The following is a 24,610-nucleotide window of genomic DNA, read 5'->3' as shown; positions in this document are numbered from 1 at the left end:
ACCAACTAAGTATTCCCCTTCAAGGAGGCCGGAGATTGACCAAACCATTCTAAGCAGACCCTAATCCAAGATTCTCTCCCAGGCAGAGTTTTCACCCCATTGACTTTGGGATATTTTCTATTGCCTATACAATACAAAAGGGGAAGACATCAGAAGGGTGATTTTCAGGGATCCCTGGGTGGCTCAGCGGTTTAGCCCCTGCCTTTGGCCCAGGGATCGAGTCCCGCGTTGGGCTCCCAGCATAGAGCCTGCTTTCCCCCTCCCCGCCCCCCCCCCCCGCCCTCTCTGACTCTCTCTCCTCTCTCTGTGACTATCATGAATAAATAAATAAAAAATCTTTAAGAAAAAGAAGGGTGATTTGCTTTTCATGAAACAAGGTCCTTCAATTCTCTTTTTCTCTTATCTATAGTTTATCCAACTATTGACCAACCCCCAGGAAGGACAACAAGCTCAGAATCTGCTCTCAGGCAAAACAGCATAAGGAAAATGTAGCCAGAGTTTACATACAGTTGAGATAAATTACAGGTGCCTCTCTTTACTAAGTACAAGCTTGCTGAGGTAGACAATCACTGGAGGACTTCCTGAGTTCATTTTCCCTTTAGCAGCATTGGGGTCATTATTTTTTCTAGTTAGGACATCTCACCCTCACACTCAGGAAGAGCTCCTTTATCTGCTCATGTAGTTTCTCTCTATTGCTTTCACTCTCTTTTCCTGACCAGCCACTCCTCTGAAATCTATGAGAAAAATATGTTTCCTGCCAGAGCTGAAAATCCATCCATAGGCTCTGCCCTCAGATTTTCCCTCAGACTTTTGAGCGGTGTCTCATCAGATTCTGAGCACTCTGAGCAGTTATTTATGTTCTGTTTGCCAAACACCCTATCTTAGTCACCACACACTAGAATCTCTCTGCTGGTTTTTCTCCATTTCTTCTCCCATCCTTTCTTTCTTTTTTTTTTTTTAAATTTATGATAGTCACACACAGAGAGAGAGAGAGAGAGAGACAGGCAGAGGGAGAAGCAGGCTCCATGCACTGGGAGCCCGACGTGGGACTCGATCCCGGGTCTCCAGGATCGTGCCCTGGGCCAAAGGCAGGCGCCAAACCGCTGCACCACCCAGGGATCCCTCCCATCCTTTCTTTGATGTTTTTCTTACAGGATGATTAGCACAGCACCTCTACTTCCCTCAGCTCTTCTGGTGTTCTTTGTGATGACTTTCTAAATCCAGTTTCATAAATTAGTCCCCATGCCCCCAATTTCTCTGTTACCCTCAATGTCTCTACTGCCATTTCTTTAGTTTCAGATGGCTCACTCACAGCTTCTAAATGCAAGTAAAATATCTTACAAAACTGCTTACAAATGATTTGGAGGTTCAAAACCCCTCTCCATTTTTGTTACACTTCATAATTTGAATTATTAAAGTGACATTAGTTGAGACTGTCACCATATTTAACATGAACTTAACCAGATATTTGCAGCCCCATCACACACAAAAAACATTTTTCCCATAGACAAAGGAAAAGGATGAGAAGTCTAGAAAAAGAGAGTGACATATATCTCACAGCAATATGACTGTCATATCTCTTTTAAATTCCACCTTCAGGGATCCCTGGGTGGCGCAGTGGTTTGGCGCCTGCCTTTGGTTCAGGGCGCGATCCTGGAGACCCGGGATCGAATCCCATATCGGGCTCCCGGTGCATGGATCCTGCTTCTCCCTCTGCCTGTGTCTCTGCCTTTCTCTCTCTCTGTATGACTATCGTAAAAAAAAAAAAAAAAAATTCCACCTTCATATCCCTTCTTTTAGAGAATAGACACGTGTTCATGGAACTCTATCCTGGGATCAGTCTTTGAGATTGATGTACTGTATTTTTTTCCCAAAAACTCTTATGTAAATTAATTATGCAAATAGAAGTTCACCAAGCTTGAGATATTTGCCTTACAGTTTATAGGGAACATACTCTATAAGGCAGATCTTTGGATGGGAAGATCTACTTTTTTAAAGATTTATTTATTTATTCGCTTGAAAGAGAGAGAGCATGAGCAAGAGGAGGGGCAGGGGAGAGGAAGAGAGAGACTCTTAAGCAGACTGTGCTGCAGTCCAGTGTAGGGCTTAATCTCATGACCCTGAGATCATGACCTGAGCTGAAACCAAGAGTTGAGAGTTTAACCAACTGAGTCATCCAGGTGTCCATTGACGGGAAGGTCTAATCTATATCAGGTGATAGGAAGTTAAAAGAGCAAAAAGGATGACGAGGGCACCAAGGGTAGGGAAACCAATTGAAAGCAGAAGAGTTTTGAATAGAGGATGGAGAATGAAGAAGAAAAGTCAAGGAGCATAGAAAGCCTGGCAGGGAATTCTGATTATCAACAGGGCTCAAAAGTAGGATTCCTAGTGAAAAATCAGCAAGGTTGTTATTACCTGCAATTCAACACTATGTCAATGTATGTGCACAGGATGTGATATCCAGGTGCAACCACACTGTATCTTCTGGATATATGTAAAACTTAATAATGGAAAAAACGAGATTCCACTTGATTCTGGCAAGAAAGTTCAAGGAGTCCTGGAATAACAGAAGAATTATATCCACAGGGAAGAATTTAAGGAAAGTTGGAGAAAGAGAAAATGTTGAAGTCCAGTAGAAGCTAAATACCAGGATTGAACAATTATGCTGGTTCAGTGGATAGAGCATGCACATCTTGATCTCAGTATCATGAGTTTGAGCCCCATGTTGAGTATAGAGTTTACTTAAAAAAAAAAAAAAAAAAAAAAAACCTGTTCTTGTGATGAAATGGAGTGGGACATCCATAAATGACTTCTCAGTGGCTATACCCATATTGGGTATAAAGTTTACATTAAAAAAAAAAACCTATTCTTGTGATGAAATGGAGTAAGACATCCATAAATGACTTCTCAGTGGCTATCCCCAATTCTCAGGGTAGAGCTGAGATCCCCTATAGTCTGATTAGGAAGTAGCAAGCATAGAGAAGCCTTCTCATAATCTCAACTTCACTCTGTACCATAGGTCTTCTTGCCATCGTGGTCTTAATAGCCGTCATGTCTATACATTTCCTCCTTAAAAATGTTATTAGACTTCCCTTTCATTGCATAGGCTTGAGAAAGTGTACTCTCCTGCTTAATCCTTGGTTATGCTTCTGATTTCTAACCCGTGGGAAGGTAAGGAGTGGGTGGGGCATTCTTTTCAAAAGCTGCAACCCTGGTCACATGTTTCTTCTTGTTGGGCTCCATCTACATAGTAATTAACCAAACAATAGGAGTCAGTAAACTGGAAAACAGAATAACTTTAGCTGAATGTGAGGAAATCTAGGGAAAAAGAGTAAGCTTAGCTTAGCCTGAATCCAATTAGACTTGCCTCAGAGTTCAGGGGTTAAGCCTTTTGTGATTCCAGTCAGTCTCTCCCAACTTTCCAAGACTGAGGCTCTTCCTCTTTCAGCTCTCTCTGAGTCATCTTCTCCCTGACAATCTATGGCATTCTCTTTCCCCTTACTTGATTTTATTTTCCTTTCATTTCTTATCACTACCTTAAATTAAGTTATATATTTGGTTACTTATTATCTGTGACTTCATTAGATTGCTACCTCCATGCAGGGAGGAATTTGTCTTGTTCACTGCTCTATGTCGGGTACCCAAAATAGTACTTGGTAATGGCCAAGGTTTGATAACTCTTTGTTAAATGAAAAAAAAAAATGCATCTGGTTGCCCTTTACTATGGTTTTGGAGAATCTTTTCTTATTTTTTGATTAATATGTCCTTTGATTTCAGATTTTAAAAAATACACATGCACACACAGTATATATCTCCAATAAAACATGTTTTTGGCTTTTCTTGTGTTCATCTCAGCACATCTTTTGTGCGATGTCTTCTTCCTTTTCTCCTTTCTATTATGAATTCACCTAAAAAAGATACTCTCTGCCCTCAAACTATTTCTAACTGATCTATCCCAGTTTAGATCATGCATATCAGGATGTCAAAAATATTATTTAATGTTGTTCTTTTCTATTATATTTGAATATACAATCAACTACCTTGTGATCACTGAACTATGAATTGAGGCTAAAAGATGCCTCATTCTTCCTATGCGTAATGATAACCAACTTTATTTTGATTACATTTATGAGACTTATACTCTAAGAAAAACACAGATATCCTTACTTTCCAGTTTTCCATTTTTGCTTTTTATTATTTTTCATTAAAACACCTTAAAGATAGCGCAGACAAAACTGAATTGTTAGATGGCAAGGGATGTTCTGTGATACTTGAAATCTTCATAGATGAGCAGATATATGAATTTGGCATTGTGAAAGTTTCACAATTAGGTATGTCAGAGTAGAACGTGCACAAGTTCCGGTGCTACAAAAGTCTAAAGTACACAAATCACAGATCACCTGTTCTCTGCAATTTGGAATTCAAACCCAGCTACCACTAACAAGGTGTATTTCCTAGAGTAAGGGCTTCCTCTGTACCATCAGCAGAGAAATGAAGACCCCAAAACAGCTACTCCCAGAGTTGTTGAAAAAATCAAATGATACAGTTCCTGTGAGATGCATATGATAAAGATGTTATTGCTATGAGAGAAAGAGCAAGGGACAAGGGAAGAGGACTATGTAATTTCCTGAGTCCTTAGGCACTGGAGGTGATCCATGTCCTTGGTTTGGTGAAGAAGTCAGGGAAGCTGGTCTTGCTGATAAAGAGGTACACAATCCCTTTGGCTTTGGTATTCACAACAATGGGATCATAACTCTATTAAAGTGTTTCTTTGCCATATTTTTTCATTTTTTCATAAAATTTTTGTAATATGCAAAAATACAAATAGTATGAGTGTATGCATATGTATAATTACCATTTCATAATTGTAAACAGGTCCTTGATTTATCATTTTGGTTTCAGTTACTATCTTTCTCTAGTAATCATGGCTAGGATTTCTTCTTCAATGATTTCCTCTTCTCCCATAACCAACTCAGGACCGTACATTTAGATTTTGAGTCTCCTGCTATCCATGGGCAGACTAAGGCCCTGAGAGAAGATGCTCTGAAGATCATTCTTAGGTGGGAGAGTGAACCCCTATATACTGATGTTGTGCCCAAGATTGTGAATCTGAGAAGCCGACACCGATGCAAGCACACGTGGGGTTTATTTACAAGCTCGATGCAAGCACACGTGGGGTTTATTTACAAGCTCGAGCTTGGGTCCAAGTATACGGGACACAGCAGAGCAGGGACTTGGACCCCGAGGAGGTAGGTTTCAGCTTAGTTTTAAGGGCTGGTCTAGGGGACCTCCAGAAAGGGGGGGGAGAATTTTTCAAGTTCTGTTTACATTCTGATATGGGGCTTTCAAGGGCATTGAGCTCTGTTCTCATTCTAATAGGGGCTTCCTGCCCTTGGCTTGGCCTCTGTTCTTATTCTAATATGGGGCTTTCTAGTTAAGCTGTAAGCTGTTTTCTTCCTGTAACTGAAGTAATGTTTAAATTTTAGCTCTTATTCACAGGGGCTTGGGATGCCTGTCCCTGTGCTAACGCTGAACTTAAAGTGGAATGGCCTTAATTTTCTCGGCCTCCACACTGATACTCAGGTCCTGGAGATTTCTATTTTATAAAAGAAGTGTTTTTACTATGTCAGCCTCTCTCTGTTTGGGACTTGTTTTTCCCTCCAAGGTGACCAGAGATAAGGAGAACGCTTAGCTGACTGTTTTTGGTTCAGCACTGCCTGTGTCTAAAGCAACTGATGCCCAACTCCTTGCCCTCACATGTTCTTCTCCTTACCCCAGAGCCCGGATCCCAGGGCTGCTGGGGCACACTGAGCTTTGTGCGGAGAGAGGAGAGAGTAAGAGAGAGCAGTCAGGGTCCCCCAGGAAGCCCCTGTGGCTGATCTGACTCATCCCTGGAGCTCACTATTCCTGAACTTGATTATGGTGCTGGGATGTGTCCAAGTCTCCAGTGGAGACAGTTGCCCCTTGGGAACCACTATCATGCTCCTAGTCAACCCTGCTGCAGCACACCATCAGTACTGAGAAGAACTGAAGGCTTTTGGTTTCAGGTCTTCCACCAGTACCTAAAGAGCAGGAGGAAGGGGATACAAAGAGGGGCCTAGGTTGGATAGGGTGTTTCCATCCTGCATTGTGTTGTCTTTGTTTACTGTGGACTGCCTCGAAGATGCCAGGTTTGGAAACTGTGCCTACAGGGAGTTTGAGAGAGACTTCTTGGTTCCATCAGCACATTACTCTTGCCTTGTTGTCTACTGGGTACCACCCACTTATCCTGAGTCCTGCATCTGAACCTGGGTGGTGGGATGGGATCTATCACTGGTAGTTCCCTACCTCCCCCTCAGTTTCTTTCATGCCTTCATAGCATTTGTCATGGTTTTTCATTGTATACTTATTTACTGTCTGTTTTTCCAACTTGTCTGTAAGGCATGAACTGTTTTGTTCACTCCTGTATCCTTTGAACACCCATGGTATATGGCACTGTTAATCCTATTTTTCTGAATGAATGAGTGAATGGATAAATGATTTGAGTTGCCTGTGTCCTATTGCTCACTATGCTATTGCTGATTTAGGTACAGCAATGAATCTCTTGACAGGACTCCACTCCCTGTATTGATCCATTGTGTTATCTCTCTTGGGAAAGACCTAGGGGTCTTCTGTCCCACTTTACTCCTTCTGCCCTTCCCTAAGAGACCTAGGTTCAAGGAAATTTCTGTCTGGATTTCGTCTTGATGCATCTCTGTCTTCTTTTTGAGCCTTTAATTCTTGTTGCTCACTGCTCTGCTTGCCCACTGTGCTGTTTACTCTGTCATCTGCCCTCACATAAGCCTGTGGATAAGGGGATATACTCAGTTACTTTCTCTGCTTGCCTTTCTGTCCCATTCCTCACCTCTCCTCCTTCATTCACTTGAGAAGCTAGGCATATCTCAGAACACTGGTGACCAAACACTGCTACAAACAGTCATGGTGATGATACTGCTAACTCCAATGAATTCCCAATTATTAAAAACGAGAGCTATTCCAGGATGGGAAAGTTGTTTCAAAAGTCAAAAAGTGTAAGGATAATACACTCAGAAGAACTGAGAGGGTTGATGTGGTTAGACAATAAGATGCATAACAAGGGGACTTTCAAATGAGTTCCAAGTCTCTAGAGGGCTATTATACAGAGACAGGTGAGCTCTCTGCTAGTTGACACTGTACGGTGATCTGAACAATAGAACCTACAGCACAAAGGATTTGGACTTGCCTTGGCCAGTCTACTTGTGATAGCTAAGGCTGCCCTTGGTCTGTTTTGATGGGGCACTGCATCGTCTCCTGATAGGAGGAGATGAGTTTTTCTCCACCAGTGGGACACAGGACCCCTGGACCTTAGAGAGGTTGTCTGAGGCAAGGGAGGAAGCAGAATGCTCCAAGGGGTACTATGGAGGCTGCCCTGAGGAAAATCTGCTCTGTAGAAGAGCCAGATACAGTGGAAAGCTAGTTGGACATTCATGTTGAACTTTACCTGTTAATTTCTGCTTGTATTAACCAATCAGTTTTGATAAATCAAAACCTGGGATGTAAAATTATTCAATAAGTACATCAGGTTCTAAAACATACTCCCGTGGGCCTGTTCTGAGCTGTGGGCCAGATCACTGAGTTGGAATTCAAGTGGTAACCCAGAGTGTAGAAACAACATGAAGGTGATGAAAGTACATGATAGACATATAGGAGGGCACCAGACATGCAAGCTGAGGAGGGAGGCAAGCTCTTGAATAGGAAGATAAAAGTCTAAGGTGAAATGTCTAATAGGCTGGAGAGAGTTTGGAGGAGGAAGGCAAAATGGGTTCAGTGGAGTGTGCAATAATGGGGGCTGTGCTGGAAGTCCATTTGCAAAGAACGTCAGCTAGCATGGGGTAGAGTAAAGACTGCTGCACTGAATGGAGTATTCCTGACCACAAAGTCGTCCCTGAATCAACTCTTTCACATCTGATTCTAGGACTTCAAGTGTTTTAGACTGTGGAACATCCGGATGCTATGTCACAGACATCTGTCAGGTAAGAAATATACTGCTCTTCAAGTGATGGTGAATAAACCAGAATAGGCCCATGGGTTGAATTTATTATTCTTTTTCAGGCATTTATGACACCCACAGAATGTGATACATGTCAATATGGGGCCACATAGGGAGAGATCACAATCAGGGAAGTGGTAGTGGAGGAGCAGCAGCCTCCTAGGGACCTGACCTCCCCGCTTCCCCCCTCCCTTAAAAGAGAAGGAGGATTGAGGGCTGAACCTCTAACTGGTCCTGCAGTGTTAGAGACCCAGATTAGATCCTTTCTGCAAGAAAAGGGACACCCTCCCTGCCTCTTTCTCATGGCTGGTAATCAACAGCAGATCATGGAAATTTACTCTTTAATACATTTCTTAATTTGCCATTTACTCAATACTTTCTCTATTTGCAGACCTACACAATAGGCTTTGGATCCTGTGTCCAGAAATTGATATGGTGTTTGAGAATTTTGAAGATTCTGTATATTTGGCATTGCAGTCACTCTAAACAAATAGGTATTGGAGTTAGAAAATCCTGGGTTCAAATCCACATGTACATTTATGAATGGTATGACTCGGGATTGAGATCTTTAAACATCCTGAGCCTCAGTTTTTATTACCTGTGATGTGGAGGCAGTCACTGTCTCACAGCTTTGTCTCAGCACAGAAACCAGTGCGTGGTGGCACTCAGTGCATGAGGTCTCCCCATTCACCACTCCAAAACCACAAGGCTGTATCAAAACTGTTTTGACAACTGAAATTTCTTTTCTTTTTTTTTTTTTAAAGATTTTATTTATTTATTCATGAGAGACACAGAGAGAGAGAGGCAGAGACACAGGCAGAGGGAGAAGCAGGCTCCATGCAGGGAGCCCGACGTGGGACTCGATCCTGGGTCTCCATGATCACACCCTGGGCTGCAGGCGGCGCCAAACCGCTGCGCCACCAGGGCTGCCCGACAACTGAAATTTCTTTTCTAATTTTGTGTTGAACTAATTAGACAGCTAAACCTGATCTGAACTTACTAATGTGAGGCTATTTATAGCCTCTATCTGTTCCATTAAATGTAAATATTCATGTAATTTGCTGCAGAAATAGTACTGTATTTGATTAGATGGTACTGCCCAGGCCCTCTGGGATTGGATTCTGAAACACACCTGGTTTCATCTTCCCTTTCTGATAAGAAATTTTCAGGTCATGATTGCCTCATTACTTTGTTAAAGCCCATAAGGCACACAGACAAATAATCATTTAAAGAACACGTGTTTCCATTTGGCAAACTTTTCTTTTCAAGACTAGGAATGAAAACTTAATAGATATACTTATTCATTTGTTTAACATTTACTAAGTACTTACATTGTGTAGGATGTTGCTAGGTATTGTGAGGGCTATAAAGATGGAAAGAGAGCCCTGCCACTAAAAAATAAATGTTTGAAATAAGGCTGGCATAAGAATAACTATAATGCAAGGCAGATATATAACTTTCCCAGTTGGGAATTCCAGGAAAAATGAGTTCACATCTGAATGGGGAATGACGCTTCTTAAAGGAGAGACATTTGAGACAGTCCCTGACGAGGTAGGTAAGAATTTGTCAGGCAAAGAAGGCAGGACAAGGTATTCTATGCATAGAGAACAATAAGGAAAAGTTTATGAAAACATGGTGGAATTAACATTTGGAGAATGGAAGTGGTCCAGCCTGGTGATCGCCCAAAGTGTGTGGTATGAAAGAGGTGATGGTAAGGCTGGAGGGGTAGGTGGGTAAAGCTGTGCAAGACTGTCATTGCTAGTGGGAGTATGTGCTTGATTTAGCAGACAAGAGAAGGAATAGAAGTTGCTGTTGGTTTTTAAAGTCGTTTTTTTTTTCTCATCACTGAAGAAATATACATTTAAAGGAAAAGAATTCGGAAAACAAGATAAAGATATAGATATACATTGAACTGGCTATAACCCAAGATAGACACTGTTAATAATTTAAAATACATCCTTCTAGCCCTTTTCTGTATGGAGGTAGATGGCTAGCTAGTTTGATTAATCAATTTTGAGAGCAATGTATAAGTGAAATCACATTGTCTCAGATTATTGAAAAAAGAGCCTGTGGACTTAATATTTTAGAAACATAAACATAACAGTAGTGTATGTATAGGTTAAATATAGAGAAAACTACAAATAAGAAAGTCATTAAGAATGCTGTTGCAGGGATCCCTGGGTGGCGCAGTGGTTTGGCGCCTGCCTTTGGCCCAGGGCGCGATCCTGGAGATCTGGGATCGAATCCCACGTCGGGCTCCCGGTGCATGGAGCCTGCTTCTCCCTCTGCCTCTGTCTCTGTGCCTCTCTCTCTCTGTGACTATCATAAATAAATAAATTAAAAAAAAAAAGAATGCTGTTGCAGGGGTACCTGAGTGGGTCAGTAGGTTAAGCTTCTGACCCTTGATTTCAGGCTAGGTCATGATCTCAGGGTTGTGAGATCAAGCTCCACATCAGGCCCTGTGTGGAGTGTGGAGCTTGCTTAAGATTGTCTCTCTCCCTCTGTACCTCCTCCCTAAAAAAGAATGTGGTTACAATGATTAAGAGAAAACAAATTCTTGAACTTGGGGGCTATGGAAAAAAGAAAGAGGGCTGGGTTAAAAATATTTCTAAGGATGGTGGTTCAAGTGTTTTAGAAGAAGGAAGGGAAAATGCAGAGATCCCTTACAGATGACAAGCCTGGATGACTGGGGGATTGGGGAACCACGACCATGATGTTGGCTTTGGGAGAGGGGAGGATTACATGTATATTTTTACACATGGTGAGTACATTGTGGTGGTCAGCAGGCAATCAGAGACGTGGGTTGAGAACAAGAATGCAGATTAGAGATTTATTTACATTTTCAAGATTGCTCTAGTTAGGGAAGAAACGAGCTTTCTGGAGGAGAGAATAGATAAAAGAAGAACAAAAAAGACCAGGAGCCAGACAAGGAAAAGTCAGAACTGTTGGAGAACTTGGACTGGCCGGTCCTTGTAGTCAAGGGTGGAAGCAATTTCAAAAATGGGTTATTTGTAGCCTAAAATGTCACAGAGACCACAAAGAAGATGAGATTGAACACAAAAGATGAAGAGAAGTAATAGATGAGGTACCTAGCACAATTCTGGGCTCCTGGAAAGAACTCAGCTAACGGCAAGTATTATTAACGATGGAATGATCATTAAACATGGGAGCTAGAAAATGTTTACCAGACCCACCAAATATCTTATACAGAGTTGGAGCTTAACAAATGCACTGAATAGAATGATGAGCAATGGAATACAATAGAGAATGAATTAGAAGTGTTGATAACGTGGAAGTGTCCAACTCTTAGACCTGTCAATCAGAACCTGTCAGTTCTTGCCCTTTGGGAATATACCAGTTAGTACTCTTGGGGAGCCAGGCCAGCCATCAGGGAGCATAGTCAAGACAGGGATTGATGGAATATTCCCACTAAGATTTCCTGGCTTCTCACAGGTAGAATAGAGAACTGGCATCGAGTGTAATGAGTAACTTCAGTATCGTCAGGGAATTTGTGCTGCTGGGATTTTCACATCTCCATGAGTTCCAGATCCTCCTCTTTGCATTCATCCTATTGATATATGTGCTGACTGTGCTGGGGAACCTGGCCATTATCACCCTCACATGCCTTGACACCCGCCTCCACTCACCCATGTACTTCTTCCTCTGCAACTTCTCCCTCATGGAGATGCTGGTCACCTCCACTGTGGTTCCTAGGATGCTGGCAGACCTACTATCTACTCATAAGACCATTTCCCTGGCCAAGTGCCTGACCCAGTCTTTCTTTTACTTCTCTTTGGGTTCCACCAACTTCTTGATTCTCACAGTCATGGCCTTCGATCGCTACGTGGCTATCTGCCGCCCTCTGCACTACCCAACCATCATGAATGGTCCAGTGTGTGTGAAGCTGGTGGCAGTCTGCTGGGTGGTTGGCTTCATCTCCATCATCTCCCCCACCCTGCAGAAAACACAACTCTGGTTCTGCGGCCCTAATATCATCGACCATTACTTTTGTGACTCTGCCCCACTTCTCAAGCTTTCCTGCTCTGATACCCACCACATTGAGCGCATGGATTTCTTCTTGTCTTTTCTCTTTGTGCTGGCCACCATGATGCTGATCATAGTGTCCTATGTCCTCATTGTGGCTGCAGTGCTGCGAATCCCCTCCTTCTCTGGGCGCCAGAAGGCCTTCTCCACCTGTGCCTCCCACCTCACTGTGGTGGTTCTGGGCTATGGCAGCACCATCTTCATCTACGTGAGGCCAGGCAAGGGCCACTCCACACACCTCAACAAGGTGGTGGCTCTGATGACTGCAGTGGTGACCCCTTTCCTCAATCCCTTCATCTTCACCTTCCGGAATGAGAAGTTCAAGGAGGTCATTGAAGATATGACCAAAAGACTCCGCTTCAGAGATGCAGCAGCTCACAGATGAGAAGACCCAGGACCAGTCAAGTCACAGGAGTAAGGACCCTCCACTGCAGGTGGGCATCCCTGTTTCTCCCTGTTCTTTCACCCCCACAGAAGTCTGCTCACTCACTACAAAGAGCTAATGAGCTCACATCATCTGAATGTTTCAAAGGCAAGTATCTGTGAGCCTGAGAAAGGCAAGTATCTGTCAACCTTAGACAAGGAATAGATGATTTTGAAGGAGCTTTGGAGTGAAAACAGTATGGTAATATCAACTAAAGAGATCATCCAAATAAAACTCAGTCCAGGGCCTGGTACACAGTAAAAACTCAGTAAATGTTTCCATTATTGTAAAAATGTGCTATTAAAATCTCTCCTTCCCAGTCTGGCTGTTTAGTCTTGTTTATGTTTTCTTTTTTAAGATTTTATTTATTTATTCATGAGAGATAGAGAGAGAGGCAGAGAGACAGAGAGAGAGAGGCAGAGACACAGGCAGAGGGAGAAGCAGGCTCCATGCAGGAAGCCCGATGTGGGACTTGATCCTTGGTCTCCAGGATCACACTCTGGGCTGAAGGCGGCACTAAACCGCTGAGCCACCCAGGTGCCCCTTTGTTTATGTTCTTTGTCTGTAACTTTTTTGGAGATGTATTTCTTTCTCATGCTGGCTTCAGAATCTACAATAGGGTTATGAAAGTGGGAGGTTCTTTGAGAAGAGCCAAAAGGGCTGGGATCCCTCAAATAGAAGAAACTTTGGGCCTCCCATTGGGACCCCTTCTCTGGGATTGCTCCTGAAGTAGAAGCACTACTTACACACAAGCTGCCCACTTCTCCTGTCCAGCCCCTCAAAATCTCTTGCCTTTAAACAGAAATGACTCCTGGGGGCCACTTTCTCAGCCCCTTACACAGAGAGGTTATGAAAGCCCGAGGCCTAGACTCTCCTCATGCATTCAAGAAAGAAGGGAAAGCTAGATCATTGTTCCCAGACTGGCTGCCTTCCCCTTCACAAGCACTACTACCACTCTTCTCCTATAGAATCTTAAAGGATCCATTTCCCAGAGGAAGGGCCCTCTGAGGTTGGCTTTCCTGGAAGCAGCCTAGACAGGAGGTTACCAGGGGTCCTGGTGGTAAAGCAAAGACAGTAGAAGCCAGCTAATAAGGAAGAAACGGAGAGAGACTGGAGTTGTGGAGGGAAGGCTTTCCCTGGCAATCTAGGAATGGTTAGGAAGTCAGGCGGAGATGGTGGGAGTGGGAGTAGCTCTAGTATCTGATTTCTTGTACCAGCTTGAATTTGGACTGGGCTGGGATTTGCAGAACAGGACGAAGAATAAATGCAAACTTCTTACTTCTGAAGCTAGCTCTGCCCACAGGACATCTAGAGGAGAGGTCCTGGTCCTTATGTGCAGTGTGGATAGGCCACCCCATAGAGCCACAGCTGTGAAGAAAGGGATGGGGAGAGGGAAACATCCAGGGTGCACCACCCATGAGAATCTGGTTATGACCAGGAAGTTTGACCTCCAATTATGCTTTTTTTTTTTTTAAGCTACCATTGGACACATTCTCATCTGTGGGCCTTTCCACAAAGGGGCAGATACTTTTAATTCTGCAAAAAGGCCAGCAGGGAAAACAGTTTTCATCCTGAGAACTTTCTCTCCTCCACCTCTCAAGGGACTAATTACTTACTCTCCTCACAAACTTTGTGAGAAACTAAAGAACTAAATGGGAAGCAATTATCTCCTTCTGATATGCAAACACTTTCCTTCAGCTTTTCCTTCTAAAATAATCAGCACATAAATCCACTCAGATTTTCCTCCTGAGAATCTCCTTCCTGCTGCTACTCTCATTTCTGCACATTCTCTTAAAAAATTAAAAATAATCAGCCGTCTGCAGCCATCTATTGCCTCTTTTTCATAGCGTTGTCTTAGCAATGAGATCTCTGGTCAGATTGGGAAGGCATAGTTAGCTCAGGCCTCACGGTAATCACCCCATTCCACGGCATCCCACAGGCATGACATTCTCCATAAACTTGCCTGTGGTCCCCAGCTCCTCCAAGTGTGATCCTTGGCATAGCTTTGACATTTCCAGGAGTACAGAATGTAGGATCTCGGGCCCCACCCTGGACCTGCTGCATCAGAATCTGCATTTTAACAGGACACCTGGGTGATTCACATTCACACTGATATTTGAGAAGCGCTGATGGTCTGTTGGTGGACATTTCAGCAGGAAATTGTATAAAAAAGCCCTTGGTCTACACTGTGAAGACCACTTGATGAGCCACCCTTCCTTGAGGACTTTCACCCCAGGGCCTATTTTTTGGAGATAGTAACCAGGATTTAGGCCCCAAGATTTTCATCCTTGTATGACTTTAAACTTCTGGAGAGACTTAGGCCAATGGTCCAGTCTCTGCTTTTCTGTTAGAATCCTGTGTGGACATAACCTGGAGATGTTTTGGTTCCATACATTTGTCTTAATGTGACAGGGACCCTCGGTGTGCACAATGTCAAATGAGACTCCTGAATAAGACATATTCCAGAAAATACTGATGGTAAGCCTTTCCATCTTCCTGGAAGGAATCTGAGGACACCAGTTCTAAGTCAAAGTGGATGTAGTTAAGTCTCCCCAGGTTTAGAATCATGATGTGATGAAATCATTGGCTTTTGGAAATACAAGGGACTGCACAGGCCACCCAGGCACACCTCCTCTGGGTGCAGGCATCCCCTCTGTAGCACACTTCTCAGGTCAGCAGGAAGGCCTGCTGGGAAACAAGTCTAGGGATGGTGCACTCCCAGCTGTGAGGTGGCCCCTTTCTTTGCTGTGGTGGTCTGGAATTTTATTGCTTGTAGTTTTGAACATGAACTAAGTAAGTTCAAAAAGAGCTTAGAAAAAAAAAAGATTAAGAAAAGTTCTGTTAAAGGATAATTCCAAGACGTTTGCTTTCATAGGACTTGGCACGTATCTGACTCAAGGGAAGGAGAATGACAAGAGATGCTGGTTGAATGGAAAACAGGATCGAAGGGAATACCCAGAGGCGGAACGCTACAGTGATGGCCTGGAGCCCTCTTGAGAACTGACTGTTAAGTTTCCAGGAATGTAACATAACATTATGGAAAATTAAATGGTAGAAACTTATAATCAAACAGATTATGTTTAAAAAAAGAATAAAAATTCAAAACTCCTAATTATTTCATTATATTTTACTTTTATCTATGCTACTGAAGTTGTTTGTGTCATGTTAGTACTTTGAAACTGGATTAGATGGGGGTGAAACTGACACCAGGGCAATAGGCCAGTGCTGGACAACAGTAGATTCTCCAAGTAGAGATGGGGTCAAACGTTTACCAGCGGACCACTGGACCATTACCTCCTTTCTTCAGTATCAATGAGGCATTGTTGCAAGGAACAGATTTTACATTAAGAAATTGAAAGCTTGGGATCCCTGGGTGGCGCAGCGGTTTGGCGCCTGCCTTTGGCCCAGGGCGCGATCCTGGAGACCCGGGATTGAACCCCACATCGGGCTCCCGGTGCATGGAGCCTGCTTCTCCCTCTGCCTGTGTCTCTGCCTCTCTCTCTCTCTCTCTCTGTGTGTGTGTGTGACTATCATAAATAAATAAAAATTAAAAAAAAAAAGAAATTGAAAGCTTAACAAATTGGTGAACTAGATTGATGTGAACATGGTTCTCTATAGACAACATCGAAATTTTTCTAACTTGGCCTTACAGGGTTTTACAACCTACCAAATTTCCAAAATTCTATGTATACAGGGGCTTCACACTACCTACTGACCCCTGCAGGACCCAAGCCTGACTTTTATTTGAAAAGTGATTTAATTCCCTTATCTTCCCTCATCAAAACTTCCATACTCTTTAATTTCTTGCTCCTTGTCCTGCCAAGTGGAAGAAATAAATGTGCATTTTGGCTTCCACTGGAATTTATATGTATGGCAACTGCTTCTTATGTTAGCCATTCGGAAACCGCTATTTCTAATAGTTGCTTACTAAAACACAGTATCTCTGGGGCTGAAATGTCAGACAAATGGAGGGTTCCTTGGGGTAGGGCAGGCATTGTCATGGAATCTTGCCACTGTTTCTACCTATATTTAAATCAGTTCTAGGTGTTACAAACAATCTCATCCTCCTACCCCCCTGCAATTATGTGCCATTGAAAGCTAATCCTGTGGAGTGGGAAGGCTGCTGCCTTCTATCAAATGAATTTACTGGAATTATGTAGACAAACAACGAAATCAATGTTTCCCATCTCCTGAGTAACATGGTATTAAAAGTGTCCCCCTGCTTTTTGAAAGTTTGCATTGCACCACTTCGCCTTAACAAAAGGCCTACATTAGTGCCTGTTTTCACTAACCTAAAGAAACTGTAAGAGGATTTTCACTTCTACGAGAAAAGGTAAAAAGTGAAACTAGTGTTCAGTATTTGTTTTGCAGCAAGCTGCTGCAGGGGTAGTGCACACCCCAAGCAATGAGCGTGGCACCACCAAGCTCCTCGCCAGGAACCACACTTGGCAGCTCAGCATCAAGCTGCCAAAGATTTGAACTGAGTGAGCATCTGTGCTTTATCTCAATTTATTTTGTGCATCTGTTAGCAAGATGTGTCCTAAGATATCAGAAAAGCCTAAAAGATTATTTTTTGCATCTGGGAATGCTTAAAACATTTTCCATAAAAATTAATGGTAATTGTTTCTTTGCTTTATGCCAGTTAAACTTAAGAAAGTTTTCATAGGAATGTTCTACATTTGGATAGCAAGCAAGTGGGGGTGGGGAGAACCTATGTAGCAAAGGAAGTGTGAATCTGCCAGGCAATTAACATTATGTATGGACTGAATAAAAATATTTCTTGCATGTACAAGCATGATTTGGTATCTTTCAAATGTTTGTGATACTATTACGATAAACGAAACACAAATCTTTAAAAGTGACACTGAAGCTATAGTTGCTTTCTGACAGTATGCTTCTTTTTTTCTTTTTAAAGATTTTATTTATCCATTCATGACAGACACAGAGAGAGAGAGGCAGAGACACAGGCAGAGGGAGAGGGAGAGAAGCAGGCTGCATACAGGAAGCCTGATGTGGGACTCGATCCCGGGGCTCCAGGATCACACCCTGGGCCGAAGGCAGGAGCCAAACTGCTGGGCCACTGGGGCTGCCCACTATGTTTCTTTCAAGTGATGGATATTAAACAAACAACTATTGTTATGAAGCAGTTACTAAAATTACTGCAATTACAAGTGTATACATTGGATGGGAACTGGATGGATTTACAGTGAATAAGAGGCTAGAGGAGTCTACATGGAATGGCTTCAGATACTGGAGATTCCAACTTTTAGTTAATCCAACTTTGATCAGACTGGAAGAATTTCTGAAGATGGAGAGATGGAAAAGTTTGAAGAACCAGATTCTACTACTGTTAGTTCTGCCATGATTTTGATCAATTCTTTTTTTCCTCAACTAGATTTCCCCTATTCCTTAGTGACTCAGAACTACCCAGCTGCAGCCCAAGAATTAGCATTTCCCCTCTGGGCTCTCATGGCACTTGTTAAAAGTAAAAGAATCCTTTATCAAAATATGTTAAAATTCATTATGGTTTTTCTTCTGTCTCACAGATGGAGAAATCTTTGAAGTTAGAATTCACATTTCTTTGATCTTTAATGGCCAGTGGTAAGCAGAGTGTATTGTTCATGGTGAGTGATCAGTGAATCTTTATTTAACTGAATTATGATGAGGGTAAAATCAAGTAGAAAACACATATAAAGTGGTTTGGAAAGTGTGAAAAATATGTATATGTATATATAAGAGTAAATTATTATCAGTAAAATTATTTTTACTTTTTTCATCCTCCTTCCATTTATTCTGCAAATATTTTCTCTTTGGGGGTGGTGAGCAGAGGATAATTAGAGAAAATAAATCAATCAGAGCAACAGCAGCAGCAAGTCAGAGGAAGGGACGCCTTTTTTAGGGGAAAGACATTAGCCTGAGATGACACCGAAAATACACAATAAGAACCAACTACGGGAGCCATGGCTCCAGAGCTAGACACTCTGTATCCATCACACGAGCCCACAATTCCCTGCCTTGTTTATTTCCACATAGTAGACTTGTAAAAATCTTGACATTTTTGGTAAATTATAGTTTTTCTCTTAAAATAAGGGGAGTTAGGAGTACTCTCATCGTAGTTTTCTGGGAAATATAGTTTGGTAAATTAAAGTGTATTTGCAGAGACAATTTGGCAGAATATATATATAAAAATATAAAATATATTTTTTAAGTAGGTTCCACGCCCAGAATGGAGCCTAACATGGGGCTTGGACTCACAACTCCAAGATCCAGATCTGAGCTGAGACTTTTTTTAAAAATTTTTGAACAGAACTCTATTTAGAAGAATTGAAGCACATGATATGAGAAACCAGACATTTGGAGTAAGGTCAGAGCCCATTCAACAGAAATTCAGCACTGTTGGGGTCCCATTTTTTTTAATAATAAATTTATTTTTATTGGTGTTCAATTTGTCAACATACAGAATAACACCCAGCGCTCATCCCGTCAAGTGCCCACCTCAGTGCCCATCACCCAGTCACCCCAAACCCCCACCCACTCCCCTTCCACTACCCCTTCTTCGTTTCCCAGTTAGGTGTCTCTCATGTTTTGTCATCCTCACTGATATTTTCACTCATTTTCTGTCCTTTCCTTTTATTCCCTTTCACTAATTCTTATATTCCCCAAATGAATGAGACCATATAATATTTGTCCTTCTCCGATTGACTTACTTCACTCAGCATAATACCCTCCAGGTCCATCCACGTTGAAGCAAACGGTGGGTATTTGTCGTTTCTAATGGCTGAGGAATATTCCATTGTATACATTGACCACATCTTCTTTATCCATTCATCTTTCGATGGACACCGAGGCTCCTTCCACAGTTTGGCTATTGTGGACATTGCTGCTAGAAACATTGGGGTGCAGGTGTCCCGGCGTTGAGCTGAGATTAAGAGTCAGACACTTAACAGACTGAGCCACACAGGTGCCCCCTGTCAGAATATTTTAATTTGGGGCTGTTTTAGAAAATCCAGGATAGGTGAAAGCTAAGAAAAAAACCATGACTTGGGCAGCCCGGGTGGCTCAGGGGTTTAGCACCTCATTCAGCCCAGGGTGTGATCCTGGAGATCTGGGATGGAGTCCCAAGTCGGGCTCCCTGCATGGAGCCTGCTTCTCCTTCTGCCTGTGTCTCTGCCTCTCTCTCTCTCTGTCTCTCATGAATAACTAAATAAAATCTTAGCAAACAAAGCCATGAGTCTGGGGTCAAAGTAACAAATAGGGCTTTTTTTTTTTTTTAGATTTATTTGAGGGAGGGGAAGAGAGAGAGATAGAGAGAAATATGTCAGTGGGGAGGGCCAGAAAGAACCTTGAAGCAGACTCCCTGCTAAGTGTGGAGCCCAAGGTAGGGCTCAGTCTCATGAACCATGAGATTGTGACCTAAACTAAAACCTAAAGTCAGCTGCTCAACTGACTGAGATACCCAGGTGCCCCAACTGGAGGGCTTTTAAAATTGCAGATTATAGTTAGGAACGAAGGGCAGTGGAGCTGAGGTTTCATCCCAAAGCTTTCAGGAATTTAACACACACACACACTCTCAATCTCTCTCTCTCTCTCTCTCTCTCTCTCTCTCTCCCCTGGGCTGGATAATATGTCTTGATCAGGGAATACTTCCTGCTGTTCTTCAATGGAAAACTCATGTATTTTCTGGTACTGAAAGTCTTACTTCTGGATCCCCAGGATCTGGGCTATTTTTAGAGTTCTTATAGCTGCCATTGAGTGTGGGGAGCACTTCCATGGTGGCCTGTGAGAGCCAGACACTGAGCACTGAAGATTCCCTGTAGTTATCACACAGAAGCACAGAGGAAACAACCTGAAGAGATTCAGCAGTGGTCTTCCCACCCAGCCTCGTGTTTTGCCTCCTATCCTCATAGACCTGCTGGACAGAAGTTGGCCAGTTTCCTCAGGCTCATCATAGTCCCTTGTGGAGGCCTTTAAGCCTCTGTATCTGCCCCTGTAGCACTGCCTTGACTGTCTCATTGCGGAAGGTAAGGATAAAGGGATTGAGAAAGGGAGTGACGACCGATGTCACCAAGGCTACGGTCTTGTTGACTTCCACAGAATGTGCTTTGCCAGGCCTGACATAAAGGAAGATGGTGCTGCTGTAGCCAATGAAGACAAGGGTGAGATGTGACCCACACGTAGAGAAAGCCTTATGGCGGCCACTAGCAGACGGGATCCTCAGCACAGTGGTCACAATATAGCCATAGGAGATGAGGGTCACTAGGAAGGAACTGAGGACAAAGGCCAAGGCCATCACAAAGTCCCAGAATTCCAGCAGCCTGGTGTCTGAGCAGGACAGCTGCAGCAGAGGTGCATTGTCACAGAAGAAGTGGTTAATGATGTTGTTATGGCAATAATTGAGATAAGCCCGGGAGAGGACAGTGGGCACCATGGCCAGGAAAGGAGCTGCCCAGGCAACCCCTGCCAGCCGGACACACACAGCCCAGCTCATCAAAGTGCCATAGCGCAATGGGTGGCAGATGGCCATAAAGCGGTCAAGGGCCATGTCTGACAGGATGAGGAAGGAGGTGGAACCCAGGGAAAAGTAGAAGTAGAACTGGACCATGCAGCCATTGAAGGAAATGACTTTGTGGGAGGTCAGCAGGTCTGAGAGCATCTTAGGCACTGCTGTCATGGTTACCAAGATCTCCAGCAGTGAAAAGTTACCCAGAAAGAAGTACATGGGCGTATGTAGGTGGGTGTTTGCTATGACCATGACTATGATGACTGTGTTTCCCACGAAGGCAAGAAGATAAAGCATGAGTAATGGTCCATACAGCAGAACCTGAAGCTTGCCAAAGGAGGAGAAGCCCAAGAGGACAAATTCAGAAGGGTGGCTCAGATTTGCCATGATCCAGGAGCTGGGTCCCTGCATAGAAAGGAAACAAGAGACAGAGATGGTAAGACAGAGAGAAAGGGTATCATTGACCATAAAACAGAGAACAGGGAGAGCAAGACAAAGTCAGTGGTTAGTAATAGAAAGAGAGATAGCTACATGGAAACATGAGAGAATCAGAGACTTAGGGGGTCTTAAAACATGGAAAGCCATTAATAAGGAGAGAGACAGAGAGGAGTGGATTAAGGAAGACAATAAAGTGGTGGACATCAACATTTTAGGAGAAGGAAAGAAGGAAACAAAAGAAGAACACAGAATTAAAAGAGGGAGACCAAATGTGTGAGAAGGAGAAACAGAAAAAGATAAGGAGGGGAGGAAACATGGAAAGAGAGAATTCTTGTAAGTCACCCTGAAACCCTGGGGCATAGGTTGGTGCTGGAGGTGTCTGTGTCGTGACTCAGAGACTATGCACCAAGATTCCTTTTGGAGGGCCTCCTCAAGTCTTTCTGGGCTGTCTCTCTATTGAAGAGCCTCATTCATTCACATTTCTCTAGCTATGATCATGAAATTAGTGGAAAGTCAGAGTTTTGAATTAATAAATTAGCTTTCTTGGGGGGAGGGCTCTAGTATGTGCTTGCCAAGATGAAGAGTTGAAAAGATACAACAGGGTCATGGAGATAAGCCTCAGAACCAGGTGACTATCTTACCAGTGACTAGAAAATCATTAGCATCTTGGGCAGCCCAGGTGGCTCAGCGGTTTAGCGCCACCTTCAGCTCGGGGCGTGATCCTGGAGACTCGGGATCGAGTCCCACGTCAGGCTTCCTGCATGGAGTCTAATTCTCCCTCTGCCTGTTTCTGCCTCTCTCTCTCTCTCTCTCCTCTCTGTGTTTCTCATGAATAAATAAAAATAAAATCTTAAAAAAAAAAAGAAAATCATTAGCATCCTACCTCATGGTGTCGCTTTGCTCCTGCAGCATCTCCCCTCCCCTCCTGACTCCATCATTCTTACATGGTGGTTTGGGGCACAAGCTATGAACCTGTGTTTGAATTCTGAGCTGAAACTTATGTGTGGAACATAAATCTGCTCTTTATAACATGTTCTCTGAACTTCAGTTTACTCAGCTATAAAATGAAGACCAATGATAGTACTGGCTTCGAGGGCTATTGCAAAGATTAAATGGGTGAACTACCTAGTAAGTGACTGGCACATACCAAGTGCTCCACAAACCACTGTTGTCATTGTTATTGTTATTGTATGACCTCACATTTTTCTGGCCCATCATCTCTCCACACTTCTTTAGGTCCAACATGTGGAGTGTGTAAATGTGTGTGTTTATGTGTATGTACATATTTCCACAACTTTAGGCTCCCTTAGAATTTAAGTTCAAGTTCGCTAAAAGGATGCTTTAAAAAACTTCTGATTAAGTTTATTTAATAAACACTATATGCAAACTGTCAGAAGTGGAACGACCAAAGCTGTATATAGTTATACTCTGGCCCTACAAAAGTTTCGCCTGATGCTGTGACTTGGCCACTAGCAATGACATTCCAATTTAAAGAAGAGGCTTTGTCCCTCCGTTAGCTTCCATCCATTCTACTGATAAAGCCTAACAGTAGGTCTACAATGTACATCCAGCACTGATAAATTCAGACCCCATCTTATGCCTGTGCTGCACAGGAGCACATATGCAAGCCACTCACTTTAGCCTCTAAGTGTCTTACTGAGCTGCTCACATTAAGAAATTCATGTCTAGGGATTTCTGTCTAATCAGGTCACTCCACCTAACTGGTTCACCGAGATATGTGGCTCGCTGCTCTTGGGTACTGTTCTACAGTTGGCAGGAGTGGAAAGGGACTTCTGTACAGTTGGAATGGTACTGCTAGGTGAGTGGCTCTACAAGCTACAATATCTCCAACCCTATGCTAATTTCCTAAATTAAAGGCTTACCCTGTGTCACCACAAAGCCCACGGCAGCAACATTGGTGAGAGGCAGGAACATGGAAAGGAAGTTCTTCTGGAGACCAGAGGGGAAAGGTGCTGTCTTTGCCCCTTTTCTCTCAAGGATGAGTGTTCTTGGTTCTCTCTACCCATCATGTCTCCAAGTTCCTGGATTCTCAATGTGATTTAGAGGTGAGCTTATACTGGCTGGGAAACAGACTCCAGCAGGGTGTTCTTCAGGGGAATGATGAGAAAACAAAAAGTCCTCTGGGGATTATAAGCCACTGGTGTTATTCCTTAGAATAATGAGAAGTCTTGTGTTTTAAGGAAGTAATATTTGAGATAAAGATCTGATGAAGAAAGATATACCTAAACAGCTGATGGCTTAAGTTGATTCCATGGCGGTGCCTGCTCTCTGACCCTTCCTGGACTGGAATTATGGCAGACTGGGTAGGCAGTCAGGGTTAGACAGATTTTTCATTTGGAGATTTTTCTCTCCCTCCCAGATCCAGGATTTTGAAATCAGGCGAAGTAGGAAATGTAAGCACTAGATCACATGGCCCTCTTGTTGGAATTCTCTACTGTCATTTGCAGAAGTTGGAGAATCAAAACAGTAAGATTAAAAGAGATATCTTCCTCTTGGAGACAGAGGCCCTGATAGAAACATGTTGGGAACTGGGCAGCCTGAAGGGCCTGTCTCTAGCTTTTATGAGAAGATGTACACCTTAGGTATGAAGGTAAATGCAATATGATAGATGATCAAGCTCCCCAGTTAACTCTGAGTGACAATCCTTCACCTCAGAGAGGTTCAGGCTTTGTGGATGTCACTTAGCCCCACCCACAGACAACTAGTAACAAAGAGACATGAAGCAAAAATCTTCCCATGAAGATGATGCAAATGGGTCCCAAATGTTTAAGACCCAAAGGGCTGGACAGAGTTGGCCTGACAATCTTTCTGTAGGACCTGAGTCTGCAACTGAGTTTTCAGGACAGAGCTTTGATTGCAAAGAAAAGTTTAGGTTATTCTGGACAGAAATAGGATATGGTGATAGAAAGGAGCATTTTGCTCCTCCCTCAACACTAGTATTTACTATTAAAATCAATTGAAGATACGTGTTTGAGTCTGCCTGAATTCTCTGTTCCATTTCATCGGTGTATATGTCCACTGATCTACATGATATTATGTCAATAACACACTCTCAATTATTGTAGCTTTATAGTAAGTCTTTGAATAAGGTTTGTGAGGCTCCAAGCTTTGTTCTTTTTAAAAAATCATTTGTCTA

General features: G+C 42.9%; 2 protein-coding genes across 8 annotated transcripts in view; one reads left to right on the top strand and one right to left on the bottom strand.

Annotated features, from left to right (window-relative positions):
* The window catches only part of LOC129515900 (olfactory receptor 6V1-like), a 278,554-nt gene extending 260,430 nt beyond the window's left edge, over positions 1-18,124 (top strand). For 5 of the 7 annotated variants that reach the window (XM_055335087.1, XM_055335089.1, XM_055335088.1 and 2 more), the window contains 3 exons: positions 7,973-8,030; positions 11,872-12,525; positions 15,391-15,488. In XM_055335087.1, the coding sequence (XP_055191062.1) occupies positions 7,973-8,030; positions 11,872-12,476 (663 nt within the window). In that variant the 3' untranslated portion in view covers positions 12,477-12,525; positions 15,391-15,488. Of the gene's footprint in view, positions 1-7,972; positions 8,031-11,528; positions 12,526-15,390; positions 15,489-18,061 lie in introns of those variants that run through there. The other 2 variants (XM_055335086.1, XM_055335085.1) reach the window with 2 other exon arrangements.
* Positions 18,125-20,460: 2,336 nt separating this feature from the next.
* On the bottom strand, positions 20,461-21,439 carry LOC129515764 (olfactory receptor 6V1). The gene has a single exon (XM_055334780.1). The coding sequence runs from the start codon at positions 21,424-21,426 to the stop codon at positions 20,461-20,463; it is 966 nt and encodes a 321-aa protein (XP_055190755.1). The 5' UTR covers positions 21,427-21,439.
* Between the last annotated feature and the right edge of the window lie 3,171 nt (positions 21,440-24,610).

This window comes from Nyctereutes procyonoides, unplaced genomic scaffold (genome assembly GCF_905146905.1).
Source record: "Nyctereutes procyonoides isolate TBG_1078 unplaced genomic scaffold, NYPRO_anot_genome, whole genome shotgun sequence".
NCBI lineage: Eukaryota > Metazoa > Chordata > Mammalia > Carnivora > Canidae > Nyctereutes > Nyctereutes procyonoides.
Note: the sequence above shows the minus strand (reverse complement) of the source record. Positions and strands in the feature narration are given on the sequence as shown.

Bases quoted from the DNA above. Each gene is read 5' to 3' on its own strand.
- LOC129515764 (XM_055334780.1), bottom strand. From the start codon at position 21,426: ATGCAGGGACCCAGCTCCTGGATCATGGCAAATCTGAGCCACCCTTCT.